Here is a 17,682-nt window from a genome sequence, read left to right as displayed (position 1 = left end):
CACTCACCACAGACTGCCAACTGGAGAAACACACATTTATACCAACTCTCTGCCTTCTATCGGTTAACCAATCCACTATCCATGCCAATACACTTCCTCCGTCTCCATGCATCCCACATAGACCTCCATTTTTATCATGCAAGTTCAAAGTAAATGTATTATCAAAGTACATATGTGTCACAACAAACTACCATGCGATTCATTTTTTTGTAGGTATTCACAGTAAATACAAAGAAACTCAATAGAATCAATGAGAAAAGCACACAAGATGGACAAACAAAAGACAATAATGCAAATACAAAAAGACAAAAACAAAATTATAATAATAAATAAATAAGCAATAAATATTAAGAATATGAGACGATGATGCCTATCTAAGAGTCTCTTAAATGTCCCTAAAGTATCTGCCTGTACCACCACTCCTGGCAGCACGTTCCACGTACCTATCATTCTATGAAAAATACCCTACCTCTAATTTCCCCTACACTCTAATCTTCTTAAAATTATGCCCTCTCATATGAGCCATTTCTGCCCAGGGAAAAAGGCACTGCCTGTCCACTATATCAATGCATCCTCTACACCTCTATTGAGTTACCTTTCATCCTCCCTTGGTCAAAAGAGAAAGGCTCCAGCTTCCTCAATCTTTCCTCACGTCATGTTCCCTAATCCAAGCAATATCCTGGTAAATCCTCTCTGTACCCTCTCTGAGCTTCCACATCCTTCCTACAATGAGGTGACCAGAACGTAAGACAAAGGAACACATACCAATCCTCATAAAGGGATCAGAAGTGGAGAGAGTGAGCAGCTTCAAGTTCCTGGGTGTCAAGATCTCTGAGGATCTAACCTGGTCCCAACATATGGATATAGTTATAAAGAAAACAAGACAGTGGCTCTGCTTCATTCGGAGTTTGAAGAGATTTGGCATGTCAACAAATACACTCAAAAACTTCTATAGTTATACCATGGAGAGCATTCTGACAGGCTGCATCACTGTCTGGTATGGGGAGGCTGCTGCACAGGACCGAAAGAAGCTGCAGAAGGTTGTAAATCTAGTCAACTCCTTCTTGGGCACTAGCCTACAAAGTCCCCAGGACATCTTTAGGGAGTGGTGTCTCAGAAAGGCAATGTCCATTATTAAGGACCTCCAACACCCAGAGCATGCCCTTTTCTCACTGTTACCATCAGGTAGGAGGTACAGAAGCCTGAAGGCACACACTCAATGATTCAGGAACAGCTTCTTCCTCTCTGCCATCTGATTCCTAAATGGACATTGAAGCTTTGGACACTATCTCACTCTTTTAAAAATATACAGTATTTCTGTTTTTGCACATTTTAAAAAATCTATTCAATATACGTAATTTATTTACTTGCTTATTTATTATTTTATTTATTATTATTTTTCCCCTCTGCTAGATTATGTATTGCAATGAACTACTGCTGCTAAGTTAACAAATTTCACGTCACATGCCGGTAATAATAAACCTGATTCTGATACTCCATGTGTGACTTAAACCAGAGCTTTACAGAGCTGCAACATTACCTCATGCTCTTGAACTCAGTCTCCTGACTAATGAAGACCAAAAGACCATATGTCTTTTTAACCACCCATTGTGGCAACTTTGAGGAATCTATGGATGTAGTCCCCAAAATCCCACTCTTCCTCCACATTGCTATGAATCCTGCCATTAAGATTGTACTCTGCATTCAAGTTTGGCATTCTAAAGTGAATCACTTCACACTTTTCCAAATTGTACTTCATCTGTCACTTTTCTGGATTGAACTCAGTCCTGTTCTGAATACTGTCAATGTCCTTCTGTAACCTATGACAGCCTCCTTCTCTATCCACAGCATCACCACCTTCATGTCATCTGCCAACTTATTAATCCATACTTCCGCTTCCTCATCCAAGTCATTTACAAAAATCATAGAGCAGAGGTACCAGAAGAAATTCCTGTGGAACACCACTGGTCAGCACCCTCCATGCAGATTATGATATGTCTACATCCACCCTCTGCCTTCTGTGGGCAAACCAAATCTGAATACACACAGTCAAGTTTTCCTGGATCCCATGTCTCATGACTTTCTAAATGAGCCTACCATGGAGAACCTTGTCAAGTGCCTTACTAAAATACATATACACTACATCTACTGCTCTTCCTTCATCAATTTGTTTTGTCACTTCCTCAAAGAATTCATTCAGGCTTGTGAGGCATGATCTGCCCCTTAAAAAGTCATTCCTAATCAACTATGCTTCTCCAAATAAATCCTGTCTCTAAGATCGCCAATAGTTTGCCAACCACTGAATTAAGACTCACCGGTCTATAAATCCCAGGATTATCCCTATTACCTTTCCTGAATAAAGAAATAACATTTACTATCCTTCATTCTTCTGGTTCTACTCCTGTGAGAATATAATGATTATTGTCAAAGGCACAGCCACCTCTTCCTTCGCTTTCTGTTGTAACCTGGGATACCACCCATCTGGCCTAGGGAATTATCTATTCCAATATTTTTCCAGCACATCCTCTTCCTTAACATCGATATCTTCCAACATATTAGCCTGCTCTACACTGTCCTCACATTCATCAAGATCCCTCCCACTAGTGAATACTGAAGCAAAATAAAGGTAAAGGTCAGGGAGTTGTGGTCACTGTCTCACACACCAAGAGATCTGTCACCTGACCCATTTCATTGATAGTATTAGATCCAGTATGACCTCTCTTGTAGTTGGACTGTCTACATATTGTGCCAGAAATCCTTCCTCAACACACCTAACAAATTTTGCCCCATCTACAGTAAATAGTTTGCACTAATGAGGTGCAAATCAATAATAGGGAAGTTAAAGCACCCATGACAACAACCCTGTCATTTTTGCACCTTTCCAAAATCTGCCTGCCTATCTGCTCCTCAGCATTTCTGCTACTGTTAGGGAGGGGTCTATACATTACTCCCAATAGAGTGATTGCTTACTTCTTATTTCTGACTTCCACCAACTTTGCCTCAGCAGACAATCTCTCCACAATGCCCTCCTTTTCTGCAGCGTGATACTATCCCTCATTAGGAATGCCACTCCTCACCTCTTCCCCCCCCCCCCCCCCACAATTTCTTTTGAAACATCTAAACCCTGGAACATCCAGTTGTCCTTGTGACAGCCAAGTCTCCATAATGGCCACAATGTCATAGTTCCATGTACTGACCTATGCTCTTAAGTTTATCACCCTTGTTCCTGATACTTCTTGCGTTAAAATAGACACAATTCAACCGATTCCACTGACTGCAATTTTGCCCCATCAACTGCCTATCCTTCCTCACAGTCTCTCTGCATCTATCTGTATTTCAACTGCCCCAATCTCTGACATATCATCCTGGTACACATCTACCTGCCAAACTAGTTTGAACCCTCGCCAACAGCTCTAGCAAATCTACCTGCAGGGATATTCATTCGTCTCCCTGAAGTCTTTATGCTACCCATCCTTTTTGTACCAGATCAAACCTTCCCAGAAGAGATTGCATGATCTACAAATCTGAAACCCTGCATCAACCATATTCACCTACCAAATCATCCTATCCTTACCCTCATTCCATGTGACACTACCATATCTAGGGTTTCTTTCATGTCCATAGAATCTCCTGTCTGCTCTCCTAACTATTGAATCTCCTATCATACTGCTCTCTGCTTCTCTCCTATTCCCTTCTGAGCCACATAACCAGACTCAATGCCAGAGACCTGATTGCTGCAGCTTTCCCCTAGTAAGTCATCTCCCATAACAGATTTCAATGTGATGCATTTGTTATTCAGGGGAATAGCCACAGGGGTACACTGCAATGTCTGCCTATTCGGTTTACCTCTCCTGACAGTCAACAAGTACACAACTCCTGCAACTTAGGTGTAACTGCCTCCACATAGCTCCTATCTATCAACCCCTCATTCTCTTGGATGAGGTGTAGGTCATCCATCTCTGGCTCCCTAACATGGCCTGTAAGGAGCTGTGCCCAGATGTTGCAATCAGGGGCACTGGAGGTCTCTGAGATCTGCCACATCTTGCAAGAGGTATTGCTAACATGCCATATTGGCACATGTTCTCAGCTTTAAAATACAAGTGATGAGAATAAAACACATAAAATGCACAAAAAGGCAACTGACTGAAACTTTCATAGAGTGGTTGACGAGGCTGCAAAAATCAATTCCTTAACTGACAGCGAGATGATGTATTTTGAGAAGGCAAACAAGGAGACACAACACACAGTCTTCTTCACGGGGAGAGGGTACTTAAACAAGAGGATGTAGGTTTAAGGCCAGAGACAAGAGATTTAGAACATAGAACAGAACAGCAGAGGAACAGGCCCTTTGGCCCATAATGATGTGCTAAACCAGGTAAAAAGCAAATCAAAAACACCCAAACACTAATCCCTCCTACCTACACAATGTCAATATCTTCCATCTTCCTCACATCCGTGTGTCTATTTAACAATTTCTTAAAAGCCTCTAATGCATTTGCCTCTACCACACCAGGCAGTGCATTCCAAACTTAACCCTCACACTCCCTTTGAACCTGCCCCCTCTTACCTACATTCCCTCTGGTACTAGACAGTTCAACCCTGGGAAACAGATACTCCCAGTCTACTCTATCTATGCCTCTCATAAACTTATAAAACTTTATCAGATTCCTCTCAGCCTCCACTGCTCCAGAAAAAACAACCCAAGTTTTTCCAGCCTCTTATAGCACATACCCTTGAAACCAGGCAACATCCTGGTAAACCTCTTCTGAACCCTCTCCAAAGCTTCAACATCTTTCCTATAGCCCTAGGGACTTATCCATCTTAATGCTTATCAGGAGGCCCACCACTTCCTCCTCCTTGACCTCTAAATGCCCTAGCACATTTATACACTCAGCATTGATGTCCTGGTCCTCCATATCCTTTAAGTTGGTAAATACTGAAGCAAAATACTCTTTAAGTACCTCAATCACAATCTCCACATCCAAGCAAATGTATCCCTTTTTATCCTTGAGTGGTCCCACCCTCTCCCTCATTATCCTCTTGCTCTTGATGCATATATAGAATGCCTTGGAATTCACCTTAATCCTACTTGCCAATGACTTCTCATGGCCCCTCCTGGCTTTTCTAATTCCCTTCTTTAGTTCTTTTCTGGCTTCTTTGCACTCCTCGTGTGCTCCATTTGATCCTGATTTCTGAAGCTTCACATACTTTTCCTTTTTTTTCTTGACTAAATTCATCACCTCTCTGGACATCCAAGGTTCTCTCATCTTTTCATGGGCACATTAGCAACACTTAAAAGCCATCTAGATTAGTACATGGATAGGAGGTGTTTACAGGGCTGTGGACCCAATGCAGGCAGATGGGACTTGCACAGTTAGCATGGATGAGTTGGGCTGAAGGGCCTGCTTCAATATTGTGTCATTCTATGACTGTTAATAAGCTCATAATCATGTGGCATATTTTCCCCAATTAAATTTCACTTTGAAAGATAATATGGAATTAGGTTCTCACACTCTTTTTGTCAAATCTTAATAATTCAGATTACTGTCTCTCCATCTCTAGTCCTCTTCCCAATTACACTAGAGCTCTCTAGTTAGTTATCAGCAGAAACTATTTACACCCCTTCATTCTGCCATCAAAATCCTTCAGTACATAATAAACAATATTGAGTTGAGTCACTGTAATATTCCAAAGGAAACTAATGGTCAATGTACAGAATGAAATGCTGCAACACTTACTAATCTACAATTTTAACATAACCTCATTCTCTTGATTAATGTTTTTCCAGGCATATACTCAGTTCTAAGATTTTATACAGATCTTCAGTTGAAATTTAGCTGGATAGCCTGAAGGTATTAAACAAGCCTCAATGTCTTTGGTATGGAAAAGAAGAGGAAGAACCTCCCTTCACTTGAGCACATTATATACGCTGACAGGCATCTTTGCTCTTAGTTTGCTATGACATCAGATAGTGTGTGGATAAAATATGAGGATAGAATGAAACGATATTCCCTGTTCCCATTCCTCCACCGTCCAACTTATATTCCAATTGTACTTGCTATTTTGACTCATAGATACATGGCATAGCACCTACGGCACTATCTGCCAATATTTTCAAGAGAAATGAGAAATCAATTTATTATAAAAGTTCAGTACTTTTCATTAGAAATAAAAATGCTAAATAATATAATGCACTATTTATCACACTTTATCTAATTCTTTGCCATGCAGTACTCATGAAAATATATACCTGAATTTTACATTCATTGAGTGGATTGAGAAGCAGAGGCTTTCTGTCAGGATACAAATATTCGTATTGTTGCCTGAAATTCTCAGCATATTGGAGCATAATTTGTTCTTTGGTCGTGTTGTCCTGATAAGATAGTGGGTAGTTCATGACACCTATATCTGTTATCAAAGCGTCCCTACATCAAGGAAGCACGAAAGAGAAAGTTACATTTATTGAGTGCTCTAATCATCTTCATAACATTCAAAATTGCTTCACAGCAAATGTGCACTGCTTCAAGGATCACAAGGATCACAAACAGAGATAATGAGATAATAACCAGTTAACTTATTTTAATGACTTTCATTCCTCATCAAGAAGTCCTTTGGGCCCTCTACTTCTCTCTTATGAAGCAGCCAAATGATTGCCCATTCATCCCCAGCCTTCTTTGGTTGTCTGAACTTGCTTTTACAAGAAACAACAACTCCTTTGATTTCACTCACTTCCTCCAAATAAAATATGTTGCTATGGGAACCTTTCTGAGTCCTGGCAATACTTGCTTTTTCTTAGGATGTGTGGAATTTTATTTTGTCTCAGTCCCGCTCAGGTCCTTTCTCTCCTCTCCTTTTCTGCTTTACTGAAGACTTTATCAATGCCATGTTTTATTAACTTTGCTTTCAATTTCCAATCTATACTTCATCTCAAAATCTAAATCTGAACCTTACCTTCCCTTTCTTTATTTGTTATCCTTCATTCCTGTGGATATACAGCTAATAAGATCGTATCTTTTGCCATTTCTGCCACCTATTGCTATTCCCAACAGTCTCCTATCCAATTATACCCAACATGTCTTCATATACATGTACTCTGCAATGCTGTAAGTCTCAGAGCTCACATTTGTTACAAGTTGCTTCAACCAGGATAGCCATGTTCCTCAAACACAGTCCAACTCTCACCAACACACTTCCCTTTCTCTTAAAGGACTAACTGGTGCTTAAACACAAGTGGCAGGAATTATTTAGCGGTTAACTTGGACATAGGACCTGCACTTGCTGAGGCACTGCATACCAAAGTTCAAAGGGGTTTGCAGGGGGGTTATAGCAGTCTACCAATCTGCCATGCCAGAAATTACTAGGAATGCAAAAGTATTCCCACATTCAAAAGACCCATCTGAAGGGTCAGCAATGCAATGGGTGATCAGCTTCAAGTTCTTAGGTGTTAGCATCTTGGAGGATCTATCCTGGGCCCAGCACATTGATGCAACTACATCAGATCAGCATTTCTACAGTCACAGAAGTTTGAGATTGAAGGCTCTGACAAACTTTATAGATGTGCAGTGCAAAGCATTTTGACTGGCTGTATCACAGGCTGGTATGAAAATTCCAATGCACAGGAACGCAAGAGGTTATAGAGTGTGGTGGATTCAGCCAGTTCAACCATGGGAACATCCCTCCCCATTATCAAGGTCATCTTCAAGAGGTGTTCTCTCAGGAAGGCAACATCCATCATTCAGAACCCCCACCATCCAGGCCATGCTTTCTTCACGTTGCTGCCATCAGACAGGAGGTACAGAAGCCTGAAGGCCCGCACCTCAAGGTTCAACAATAGTTTCTGCTCCACTGAACTGACCTGTAAAGCCCTAATTCTACCATAGACTACATTTCCCTCAACTTGAAATAATTTGTTCTGTTTAGTTTTTTTCATCATGTAATTTATGTATAATTTAAGTCAAATCAAATTGATGTAATTTATGTCTATAATGTACCGTTCTGATGTTGCAAAAAGCTTATTTTCATGGCATTTATTTTTGGGATAAGTAAGCCCATGAAAATAAACATGAACTTGTTCGATCCTTGATGTTGCCTGTTAACCAGACAGCCTAGATCACTGATTCATATGGGTGAGAAGGTGTGCTATCGAGATGACATTTCTTAACACTGAACTATGCAAGCTGTCCAACAACATGATCAGCAGTCTCCATAACTGAAAATTAACGGCCTTCCATCAGTCACACTTCAGCCTCTGGGATCATGCTGATTAGAGGAATACCAGTACAGGCAAAGCCACACAAAAGAAAGGCATTAAGGGAATGGGGCAGAGGAATCAATAGATATGTGCAAAGAAAAAGCATTTCAGGATGTATATTGTATACATTTCTCTGACATTAAATTGTGTTAGAGTGAGTTTTTGGGTCAATGATTCATTTGCACTTAAGTGACTTTGGCCACCAGTCTTCTGTTCTTCAACAAAGTACTGTGGATTGAGTTCATAACAATGCATTTCCTAAAAGCTGTGAATACCGGAACACTAGCCCAGACGCTGCAGATGGAACATAGAAGTGTGAAGTTTACAAGTAGTTTCGAAGACGGCATTATCTATACTTTGTAAGTATGAATTGTCCTCTATGTTAGCACGTAATATTCCAAATAAATGTATTGTGGATTCAACTTGCATTCCTAAAGGCTGTGAATGCCAGCCCAGACATGTTGGCGTCGGGAGGAATGGATGAAGTCAGAAGGTGTGATGTTTTATATGTAGCTTCAAAAGAAAGCATTGTCTATACTTGTAAATATGAATTGTCCTTTGTGTTTAGCAAATAAATATCAAGCCCACATTGGGCTAGCAGACCTTTTCCACCAAAGGGTCTCGGTATGATGCCTGCTGTACCTTGTGTCAAATAAAGAAGCTGCTTTGTACCTACCAGTAACTCTCTCTCCCACAATTTCATTCACGCTACAACAAATTGTACCTTCGAAAACAGTAACCCACCCTTTGGCCCATCTAGTCCATGCTGAACTATTATTTTGTCTAATCCCATTGACTTGCACCTGGATCATAGCTTTCCATACTCATATACACTCTTACAAACACCTAAGTGAAAAAGTTCCCCCTTATGTTCCCCTTAAACATTTAACCCAGGACTTTTAGTTCTAGTCTCACCCAACCTCAGTGGAATAGGCCTGTTTGCATTTATTCTGTCAATACTCCTCATAATTTTGTATACTGCTATCAAATCTCCCCTCATTCTCCTATACTCCAGGGAATAAAGTCCTAACCTATTCAGCCTTTCCCTGTAACTCAAGTCCTCAAATCTCAGCAACATCCTTGTAAACACGGAGCTTTCTGTACAATGAAGAAATGGACAGGACTTTACATTTGAAAATGAGCCTTTGGTGATGGAAGTGTAGCCCTCCTTTGTCCAAATGATAAAGAATTCTGAGAATTCCTTGTACCAGATCAGACTGTATGCTTACAGACAATTAATAATAATTATAAAGAACTATACACACTGAAAATGCAGCTGAGCATTGAATGCAACCAGTCTGTATTCCTTTAAACCCCATCATCAAGTGAGCTACTATTTCCCGAGTTTCCTTTCCAAGCAAGGATTTAGAATGTGAATCTTGGTAGCATGTAAAATTCACTCATCTCATTGCTGGAGCCTTTCACCCAGTTTTATTCATCAGTTATTTCAATCTAGCACTGAACAACATTTACTCTGTTTCAATTACTAATAATGAGGGAAATCCACAGTTCTCAGTGTGAAATATCTCCAGTCCTGCATTTTAAGTCTTTTATATTTATCTAGTATTAATAGTCTCCCTTGTTCTAAGCTCTCTTATAAAAGAAACTAGTCAATTTCCATTTAGTCAATTTGATCCTTTCAGAATTGTGAATACTTCTAAATACATCGCTGCTATTTTAACAAAAATTCAAATATTTCAGCAAGTTAAATTTTTTATATCAGGAATATAGTATGTACTGAACATGCATTGTACACTTTAGAGGCTTAATAACTTCCCTGTGGAACCAACACTCCATACAATATCTTCATTGATGTCATAAGATGGTTCTGACAGGCCCATCATTCTATTTTACCTTCTCCAACTACATTTCTTTTCTGATCTTCTTTTAAAGAGCTCCTCGGCTGGGCATTTATGTCTGGGTATCATGAATTCCAAACACGTTCAGAGAACTATTAAATAGAAGCAACCTTTACTTACAGGTGATCAATTTTATCAACAAATGATATGTGTTTTCCCCCCTTGATCTCTCTTGCGTTTTTAGTCTGTTCTTCCTCTTCCTCAAATTCCTCCAGCATGTCCATTATTCTCTAAAGAGGAAGTGAGCAAAAATTACTACAGGGCAGTCAGACCCAATGTTCAGCATTACTTACAATTTCTTCACTCCAGGAATAGATCACCTTTATGATGTCATTATTTCTAAGTTTTCCTCATAAGTGCAAAGGAGAAATTCTACCTCACTCTCAGGTCAGGTTTCAGTCCCTCTCTATCTCTGGAAACCCTCCAGCCCGACAAATCTCTGAAAGCCCTTTGCTGTTCCAATATATTAGAAAAAGTCAATCTCTATCTCCCTGTTCCAAGCCTTCAGAACTCAAATCAATTCCATAATTTGTTAAAGTTCCAGCAATATATCTTACTTTTTTAGGATATTCTGTTCCCCATATCAAATACAGAATCTCTGGCATGTCCCTAACTTACTCAATGATGACCTTCAGTGTCTCTGGTCAGTATCTCTGCTTGCTTCCTAACCCAACTCTTGGAGTACATTCATCACCCAGACTAAGAGCATCCACAGCCTCAGTGGGAAATAAGTATCTGCTTTCAAAACAAAGCTTCCTTTGTTAACTTTCAGAGTATGTGAAAAAGAGAGGAGTGGATTCGGCTAAGAATCTCTCCATGGTTGAGCAGCTTGCTAGCATGCTGTGTCCACTCTTACTGGAAACTATAGCCATCAGTATCATACAAAGAAGACTGCTGGTGCCCAAGTAAATGAGTTTAACCCAATTACTTCTTCCACATTTGCCTTAAAGTTTCAATTCCCATCACTGTCAGAATCAGAATCAGATTTATTATCACCAACGAGTGTTGTGAAATTTGTTGTTTTACGTCAGCAGTATAGAGCAAAGACACAAACATCTATAAATAACAAAAGTAAATAATAGTGCAAATAAATTAATATCGAGGCAGTGTTTATGGGTTGATAGACGGCTCAGAAATCTGATGGTGGAATGGATAAGCTGTTCCTAAATCACTGAGTGTGGATCTACAGGCTCTTGTACCTCTTCTCTGTTAGTAGTAATGAGAAGAGAGTCCATTCCAGATGGTGAGGATATTTAAAGATGGATATTGCCATCATGAGGCATTGCAAGCTTACTGAAGTGCATTTTCCCAGAATGGAACATTACAAATATCATTTCTGAGTCTTTTTGCATCAGTTCAAAATTTCAGCCAAGTCCCTCCTTCCACAAATGGCACTTGGGCATCCAACATAATTCTGCATCACACATCCATCGAATGATGTCATTCAATGTGGACAATCTTTGGGCACTTCTGTAACATTCTGTGATGCATTGCTAGAATGAAATTTCACTAAGTAAATGCCTAGTAAAAGTCTACAAAAGATGTAATCTCACTGGTTCTTCACTTTGCTTTGGAGCACCTAAACAACAGCAAAAGCATACAGTACATCAGGCTGCTGTTTATTGATTACAGTTTGGCATTCAGCATCATTGTCCACTCACTATTAATCACTAAGCTTCAAAACCTGGGCCTCTGTACCTTCCTCTGTCACTAGATCTTCTACTTCCTTATTGAGAGACCATAGTCAATACAGATCAGTAATACCATCTGTTCCTCTCTGTGTGATAGATATTACCTGTCCAGGGCTGGGGCACATTTTTGCCATGCTTAGCTTTCTAACACAGCCGCTATGAGCTTAAGGAGTGTTTTTGAGTAAGTTAAACTTCCAAATGAAATTCTTTTTGTCATAAACTGGAGCCGGCCTTCATTTCTTAATGTAAATGGCAAGCAAAGATCAGTCTGAATTTAAAAGGACAGCTTTGCAAACAAACAAAACTGTCCATAGAACACAGGATACTTGCCCACAGCACTGGGCTGATTGCAGTGTAAGATAATGAAGTAATGTTAATTGCCCTGTATCAACCAGACAACACTAGCTAAGTTATTTAGTTCAAGCAGGCTTGCAGACTAAATTGATACTGTCACTTAGCACATAAATAGCTAGTCTATTAATAGTTGGAAGATCTATGTACTCAGAGGTTCACCTCTCATAGCATTAATTTTGTCGCTAGAAGCTTTTAGAACATCTGTGTAAAAAGGTATGTGAAAAGATATCACAAGTGTCTGAAGTCAACCAAGTGGCAAACAAACAGTATAAATGTGAGAGCAGTCAGGCTTGTTAGGAATGGTCCAGGAACATCAAGAAGAATAACAGAAAGATGGAGTGAACAGGAATCCATTCCTCTGCCTTCGGTTTCTGCGACTGAAGACTCACATGTCTGCAACTCACTCCTATGTCTTTTTAGCTGATGAGATTTAACTTTGGAAATTCTTTGTGTTTTAGGAATCGTTTGAAATTTGGAAATGTTTTACAAGATAGAAGTCCTCTGTGAGATTCACATATGTTTTATGAAATTTATTTAAATATAAATGTGTCATTAATAATAAATGAACTATGTTTAAACTACTTTGTTAGCTGGAAGTACATCCTTCTTGGTTGGGGGGGGGGGGGGGTAGGAAAATAGTAGGCATTGACAGCTAAATTCCCCGTGGAGGATAAACAGGGAAGTGAACTAGCTTTTGAAAAGTAGCTGGCTACAGTATAATCTCCCTTTAGTGAAGGTAGCCGTAGCTATCTACATCAGATAGGACTTAAGATATTCGCATGAGTTTAGAGCTTTGCGGCCAGCAATCCCAATACCGTCACACCTGACAATCAACACAGACACACCTCAGGAATGCTTGCTTAGCCCACTGTCTACTCTCTCTACACTCATGACTGTGTGGCCAGGTATAAATTTATATGCCATCTATAAATTTCCAGATGACCCCACTGTTGGCAGAATCTCAGATGGTGACAAGGAGGCATACAGGAGTGAAGCAGATCACTTGGTTGAATTATGTCACAAATACAACCTCACACTCGACATCAGCAAGACCAAAGAATTGACTTCAGGAAGTGGAAGCTGAAAGAACACACACCATTCCTCATTGAGGAGTCAGCAGTGCAAAGGGTGAGTAGCTTCAAGTTCCTGGTGTCAACATCCTGGGCCCAACATATTGATGCAATCATGAAGAAGGTACACCAACAACTCTATTAGGAGTACAAGGAGATTTAGTATGTCATCACAGATTCTTGCCAATTCCTATTCATGTATGGTGGACAGCATTTTGACTAGTTGCATCACAGCCTGGTATGGAGACATGGAGACTCCAGTGCACAAGATCGCATGAGGTTGCAGAGTTGTAGGCTCAAGCTAGCTTCATTGTGGGCAAAACCTTCTCCACCATTGACGACATCTTTAAGAGGTGGCACCTCAAGAATGTATCGTTCATCGCTAAGGACTCTCATCATCCAGGACAGGTTCTATTCTCATTACTACCATCAAGGAGAAAGAACATGAACATGAAGACCTACACTCAACGATTCAGGAACAGCTTCTTCTCCTTTGCCATAAGATTACTGAATGGTCCATGAATTTATGAACTGTGCCTCATTATTCCACAAACTTTTCACTGTTTATTTATTTTGTCACTTATAGTAACTTAAGTCTTTCAACAGTACTGCCACCATGAAACAACAAATTTCATGTCAAGTAAGTCAGTGTTAGTAAACTTAATTCTGATTGTGGTAAGTCCATTATTTATCTTCAATCCTTCGTGTCCTGATTACATTGTCCCCACCATAATCAACACAAGATCTAAACTCAACAGGCATTCATTTCATCACAATTACTCCTGTCATGATTTTTAGTTCTCTGAATTGTACCCATCCCCCAGAATCCACCCCCACGCTAGTCACTCCTGGGATCAGTACACTGATCATTCCAACTACCCACGCCTTGAACATCTTGACCTGCCTTCACTAATTCCTGTATCTCCAATCCCCTGACTCTCCAGTGAAAACTCTGATCCCCAGCCTTCACCCAATCCCAACAAGGCACCGATCTCCAGGCAGTTAAATATCCAAGACCTACATGGGCCTCTGAAGCATTAACACTCCTTCCCAAGTACAAAATGGCCTTCAAAGCAACATGCTATTCTCCCTCCATCTAAACCAAGGCCTCACCCAATGCAGAAACCCACCAGCCGCACTACTAGCAGCCCGTATTATTGAAACAATGATGTCCAATTACAATGAGGAGGTTATGTATGAACATATTTTCCCTTCCCCAATACTGGTTCTCATTTGAGAAGATTCCAGTTAACTGGAACACATCAGGAGCAGTGCATTTTGGCCCCATTAAATAGCTGTCCCAATTTACCTAATTTTCATAGAAATAGTTAAAATAGGTAAAAAAAAGACAAACTACTGTTTCATTGAGTAACAAATTATGCATTTAAATGAACTACAGAACAAATGAGAACACTACTAATAATACTACAGAACCATAAAATGGTGTATTAGTTCCTAATAGCTATCAACAGAGGAATTCATCGAGTGTACGCTGCCGTGTTCTTTCAATTAACTGTAAATGAATAAAATCAGTGCAGATAATGGACTGCCTTGATACAATGCTTTGGACGACTGTATCCTTCAAATTTTCATTTTCATTGTAACATCCAAGATGATTGTCGATACCTTCAATTTCCTTTTAGTTTCTAACTTGCTGAAGTAGTGAAATCATTTCATTTTCACTCCTGCCCATTTCTGGCATCTCCAGGCCTGAATGCTTGAAACCAGTGAGCAAAACAGTTATGAATTGTAAAACTGCTTATTTCTCACCAACTATCAGAGCAAAAATCACTGTTTTTTTAACACAAACATGTGCAACTTATGCTATTTAAAAACTGTTCGTTCTAAGCACGGTGCAGTGTCTATAACAGCCACACAGTTGCACGTGACTGACATTAGAAACTGTTTGGCAGCAATCTCAGCTCCAATTAAGCAGCATTATGCCCTAAATAAACAAAGGGAATCACATTTATTTTCTCAATTAGTATTTGTTCTTTAAGAGTTGTCCCAAATAAGCGGCTGCCCTGATTCACTGATGGCCCAGTTAACCAGAGTCCAGTGTGCGTATGTGTGTGTGTACAAATTCTGTTCAAAAGTCTTAGGTAAATATATTTTTAAAATCTGTAAAGTGAAGATGCTTTCAAAAATAATGAGATGAAAAGTTTTTAAATATCAAAATATTTACTAAAATGAGCAGTAATCAGTATAAAACTAAATCAAATCACTACTTGGTGTTTTCACCCTTTGCCTTCAAAACTGCATCTGTTCCCTCAAGTACACTGTTGTGCAGTTTTACAAGAGAAACGGCTGATAGGTTGTTCATAACATCTTGGAGAGCTTGCCACAGTTCTTCTGCAAACTTTGGATGCCTTGATTGATTTTCTCTCCAGATAGCCTCGATGACATTGAGATCAGGGTCATACCATTTGAAACCATATAAAAAATCTAGGGTGCCTAAGACTTTTGCACAGTCTTGTGTGTATTTAATAAATGTTTATTTATTTATTTTTATAACGACAGCTCATTTGTAGTAAGTCTACAGTCGAAAAGGCATATATAGTAGTATTCTATAATTTCCAGATCACTGCATGGAGTAAGGAAAGTGTTTTTTTTTTACACAAAATGTTAAACCGTGTATCCAGCTGCACGTCCCACTCATCCCTCCACCACCACTAAACATAAAAGAACCCTTGGCAGAATATCGAGGTATTCTCCATAGGTATTATGAGCAATGCTAGACCTTCAAGCAGAAAAAATAAGCTTTATGAAAAGGCAAAATAAAATTTTCAGATGCCATAAATCCAAAATTTAAAAAAAAACATAAAATGTCAAGCATTCAGCAACATCTGTGAGGAATATAAGAAAGAAAATTAATATTTCAGGTCGACGCCTTTTATCACAAATCTCTCTCTCTCCCTACCGATGTTGCCTGATCTGCTGAGTGTTTCCAGCATTTCCTATTTTTTAAAATAAATTCAATAAAACTGAGTATCTCAATATCATGAAATCGTAATCTTCTAGTTCTGAAGCAAAATACTGTGGTAGAAAACAGAGCAGTACTAGCTTTTATTGCTAGCTCAGCAATAAACACCATCAGAATTTTTCTTCAAGCCAACTTACCTTTTAAATTACTCCAACATCAAATTACTTTAAAGATCAACTGAGATAATTTGCATAAAATATACGTAGAAATATTTTTAAATGATTCTTTACCGTTGTGTGTTTTTCAACTGTGTGAGTATTTGGTCCCTTTTAGGGTGTAGGAGTTGCCTTCCACCTCAGGGCCTGCGGGACTGTCTGGAAGCCTTTGTTGACAGGGCAACCACAAGTTAGCAACTCGGCCCCGGCAACAAGAAAGGCACTCTGGGAATTGTAGTTCTTCATCCTTTGCTGCGGCAAAATACCAAGTCCAAAAGGGGAAAAACGTACATTGTGATCCTCTGTTGAACTGAAAGATTTGACTAAACATTTGTACATGACTAAGAGGTGTCTTTTATCTGCCTCCTGCTCCAGGTCACAGCAGAGCTCACAGTCGAGGCCTATAGTTAAGGTTTGGGGAAAATAACCCTGATTACTGCTGACTGGTAAAGTAACAGTGCAGAGATAGCACGATTTCCTCGATATCTGAACTAAACTGAGTCATGGCTATTTCACACTTGATCATAACTCTTAATCACAAATTTTACTTTCAAAAACATAACTTTGTACAATTTTATCCAACAACCTCACCTTGGATTTCTAACACCCAAACCCTCCAATCAGAGTTTTCTTTCTTTCTCAGTAGTCATACTCCCAGATCTTACTAGCCAGTACTGTTCAGCAACCCCAAAGCCATTTCACTACACTATCACTAATGGCCATCTCTGCTCCCCAATAGTACAAAGATTTTGTACCTTACATGGTCTAGTTATTTTCCCCTTCAGAAAATTATATATTTACCCCCCCCCCCCCATTCTCAAATGATATTGGTCCCACTCCATTGCTAAAGATTTGAATGCAAGCAGGTGTCATTACTATCTTGATAGGACAGCTCTCTCACCCCAGGATTTGGGCTTGTTGAAGGGAGATAAATAGAGAAAAAGGAACGAGAAAAGCAAATATACAGAAAGGGAAGAAAAATAACACTCGGGTTATTTGGCAAGACAGGCGTCACCAGTTGTGAAATAAACAGAGTGATATTTGCAAATTAGGATGGCGTAGGACTTAAAGGGGAAGATTCAGTCAAAAGAGGGTCATGGAATTGTAGCCCTACCAAACAGGAGATGCATTTTGAAAGGACTAATAAAGCTATGATATGCACAATAAATGGTAGGGCCCTATGGAATATTGAGGAACAGAGGGACCGCAGTTCACCAAATTCAAGAAAAGCTATTTTCCTTCAGCTACTCAATTCTTGAAATTATAAAAATCGTGTATAATTTATGTTTTTCTTGTGAATGCTGCTTATATGAAGCTAA

At 39.5% G+C, this 17,682-nt stretch overlaps 1 protein-coding gene across 2 annotated transcripts in view; it reads right to left on the bottom strand.

Moving 5' to 3' along the window:
• The window catches only part of ccdc135 (coiled-coil domain containing 135), a 102,252-nt gene extending 85,728 nt beyond the window's left edge, over positions 1 to 16,524 (bottom strand). The window contains exons 1-3 of one of the 2 annotated variants that reach the window (XM_073040338.1): positions 16,439 to 16,524; positions 10,231 to 10,340; positions 6,251 to 6,425 (exon numbers count right to left, since the gene is read on the bottom strand). In XM_073040338.1, the coding sequence (XP_072896439.1) occupies positions 6,251 to 6,425; positions 10,231 to 10,334 (279 nt within the window). In that variant the 5' untranslated portion in view covers positions 10,335 to 10,340; positions 16,439 to 16,524. The remainder of the gene's footprint in view (positions 1 to 6,250; positions 6,426 to 10,230; positions 10,341 to 16,438) is intronic. The other variant, XM_073040339.1, reaches the window with a different exon arrangement.
• Between the last annotated feature and the right edge of the window lie 1,158 nt (positions 16,525 to 17,682).

This window comes from Hemitrygon akajei, chromosome 3 (assembly GCF_048418815.1).
Source record: "Hemitrygon akajei chromosome 3, sHemAka1.3, whole genome shotgun sequence".
In the NCBI taxonomy this organism is placed as follows: Eukaryota; Metazoa; Chordata; class Chondrichthyes; order Myliobatiformes; family Dasyatidae; genus Hemitrygon; species Hemitrygon akajei.
This window is presented reverse-complemented; position numbering and strand designations above follow the sequence as displayed.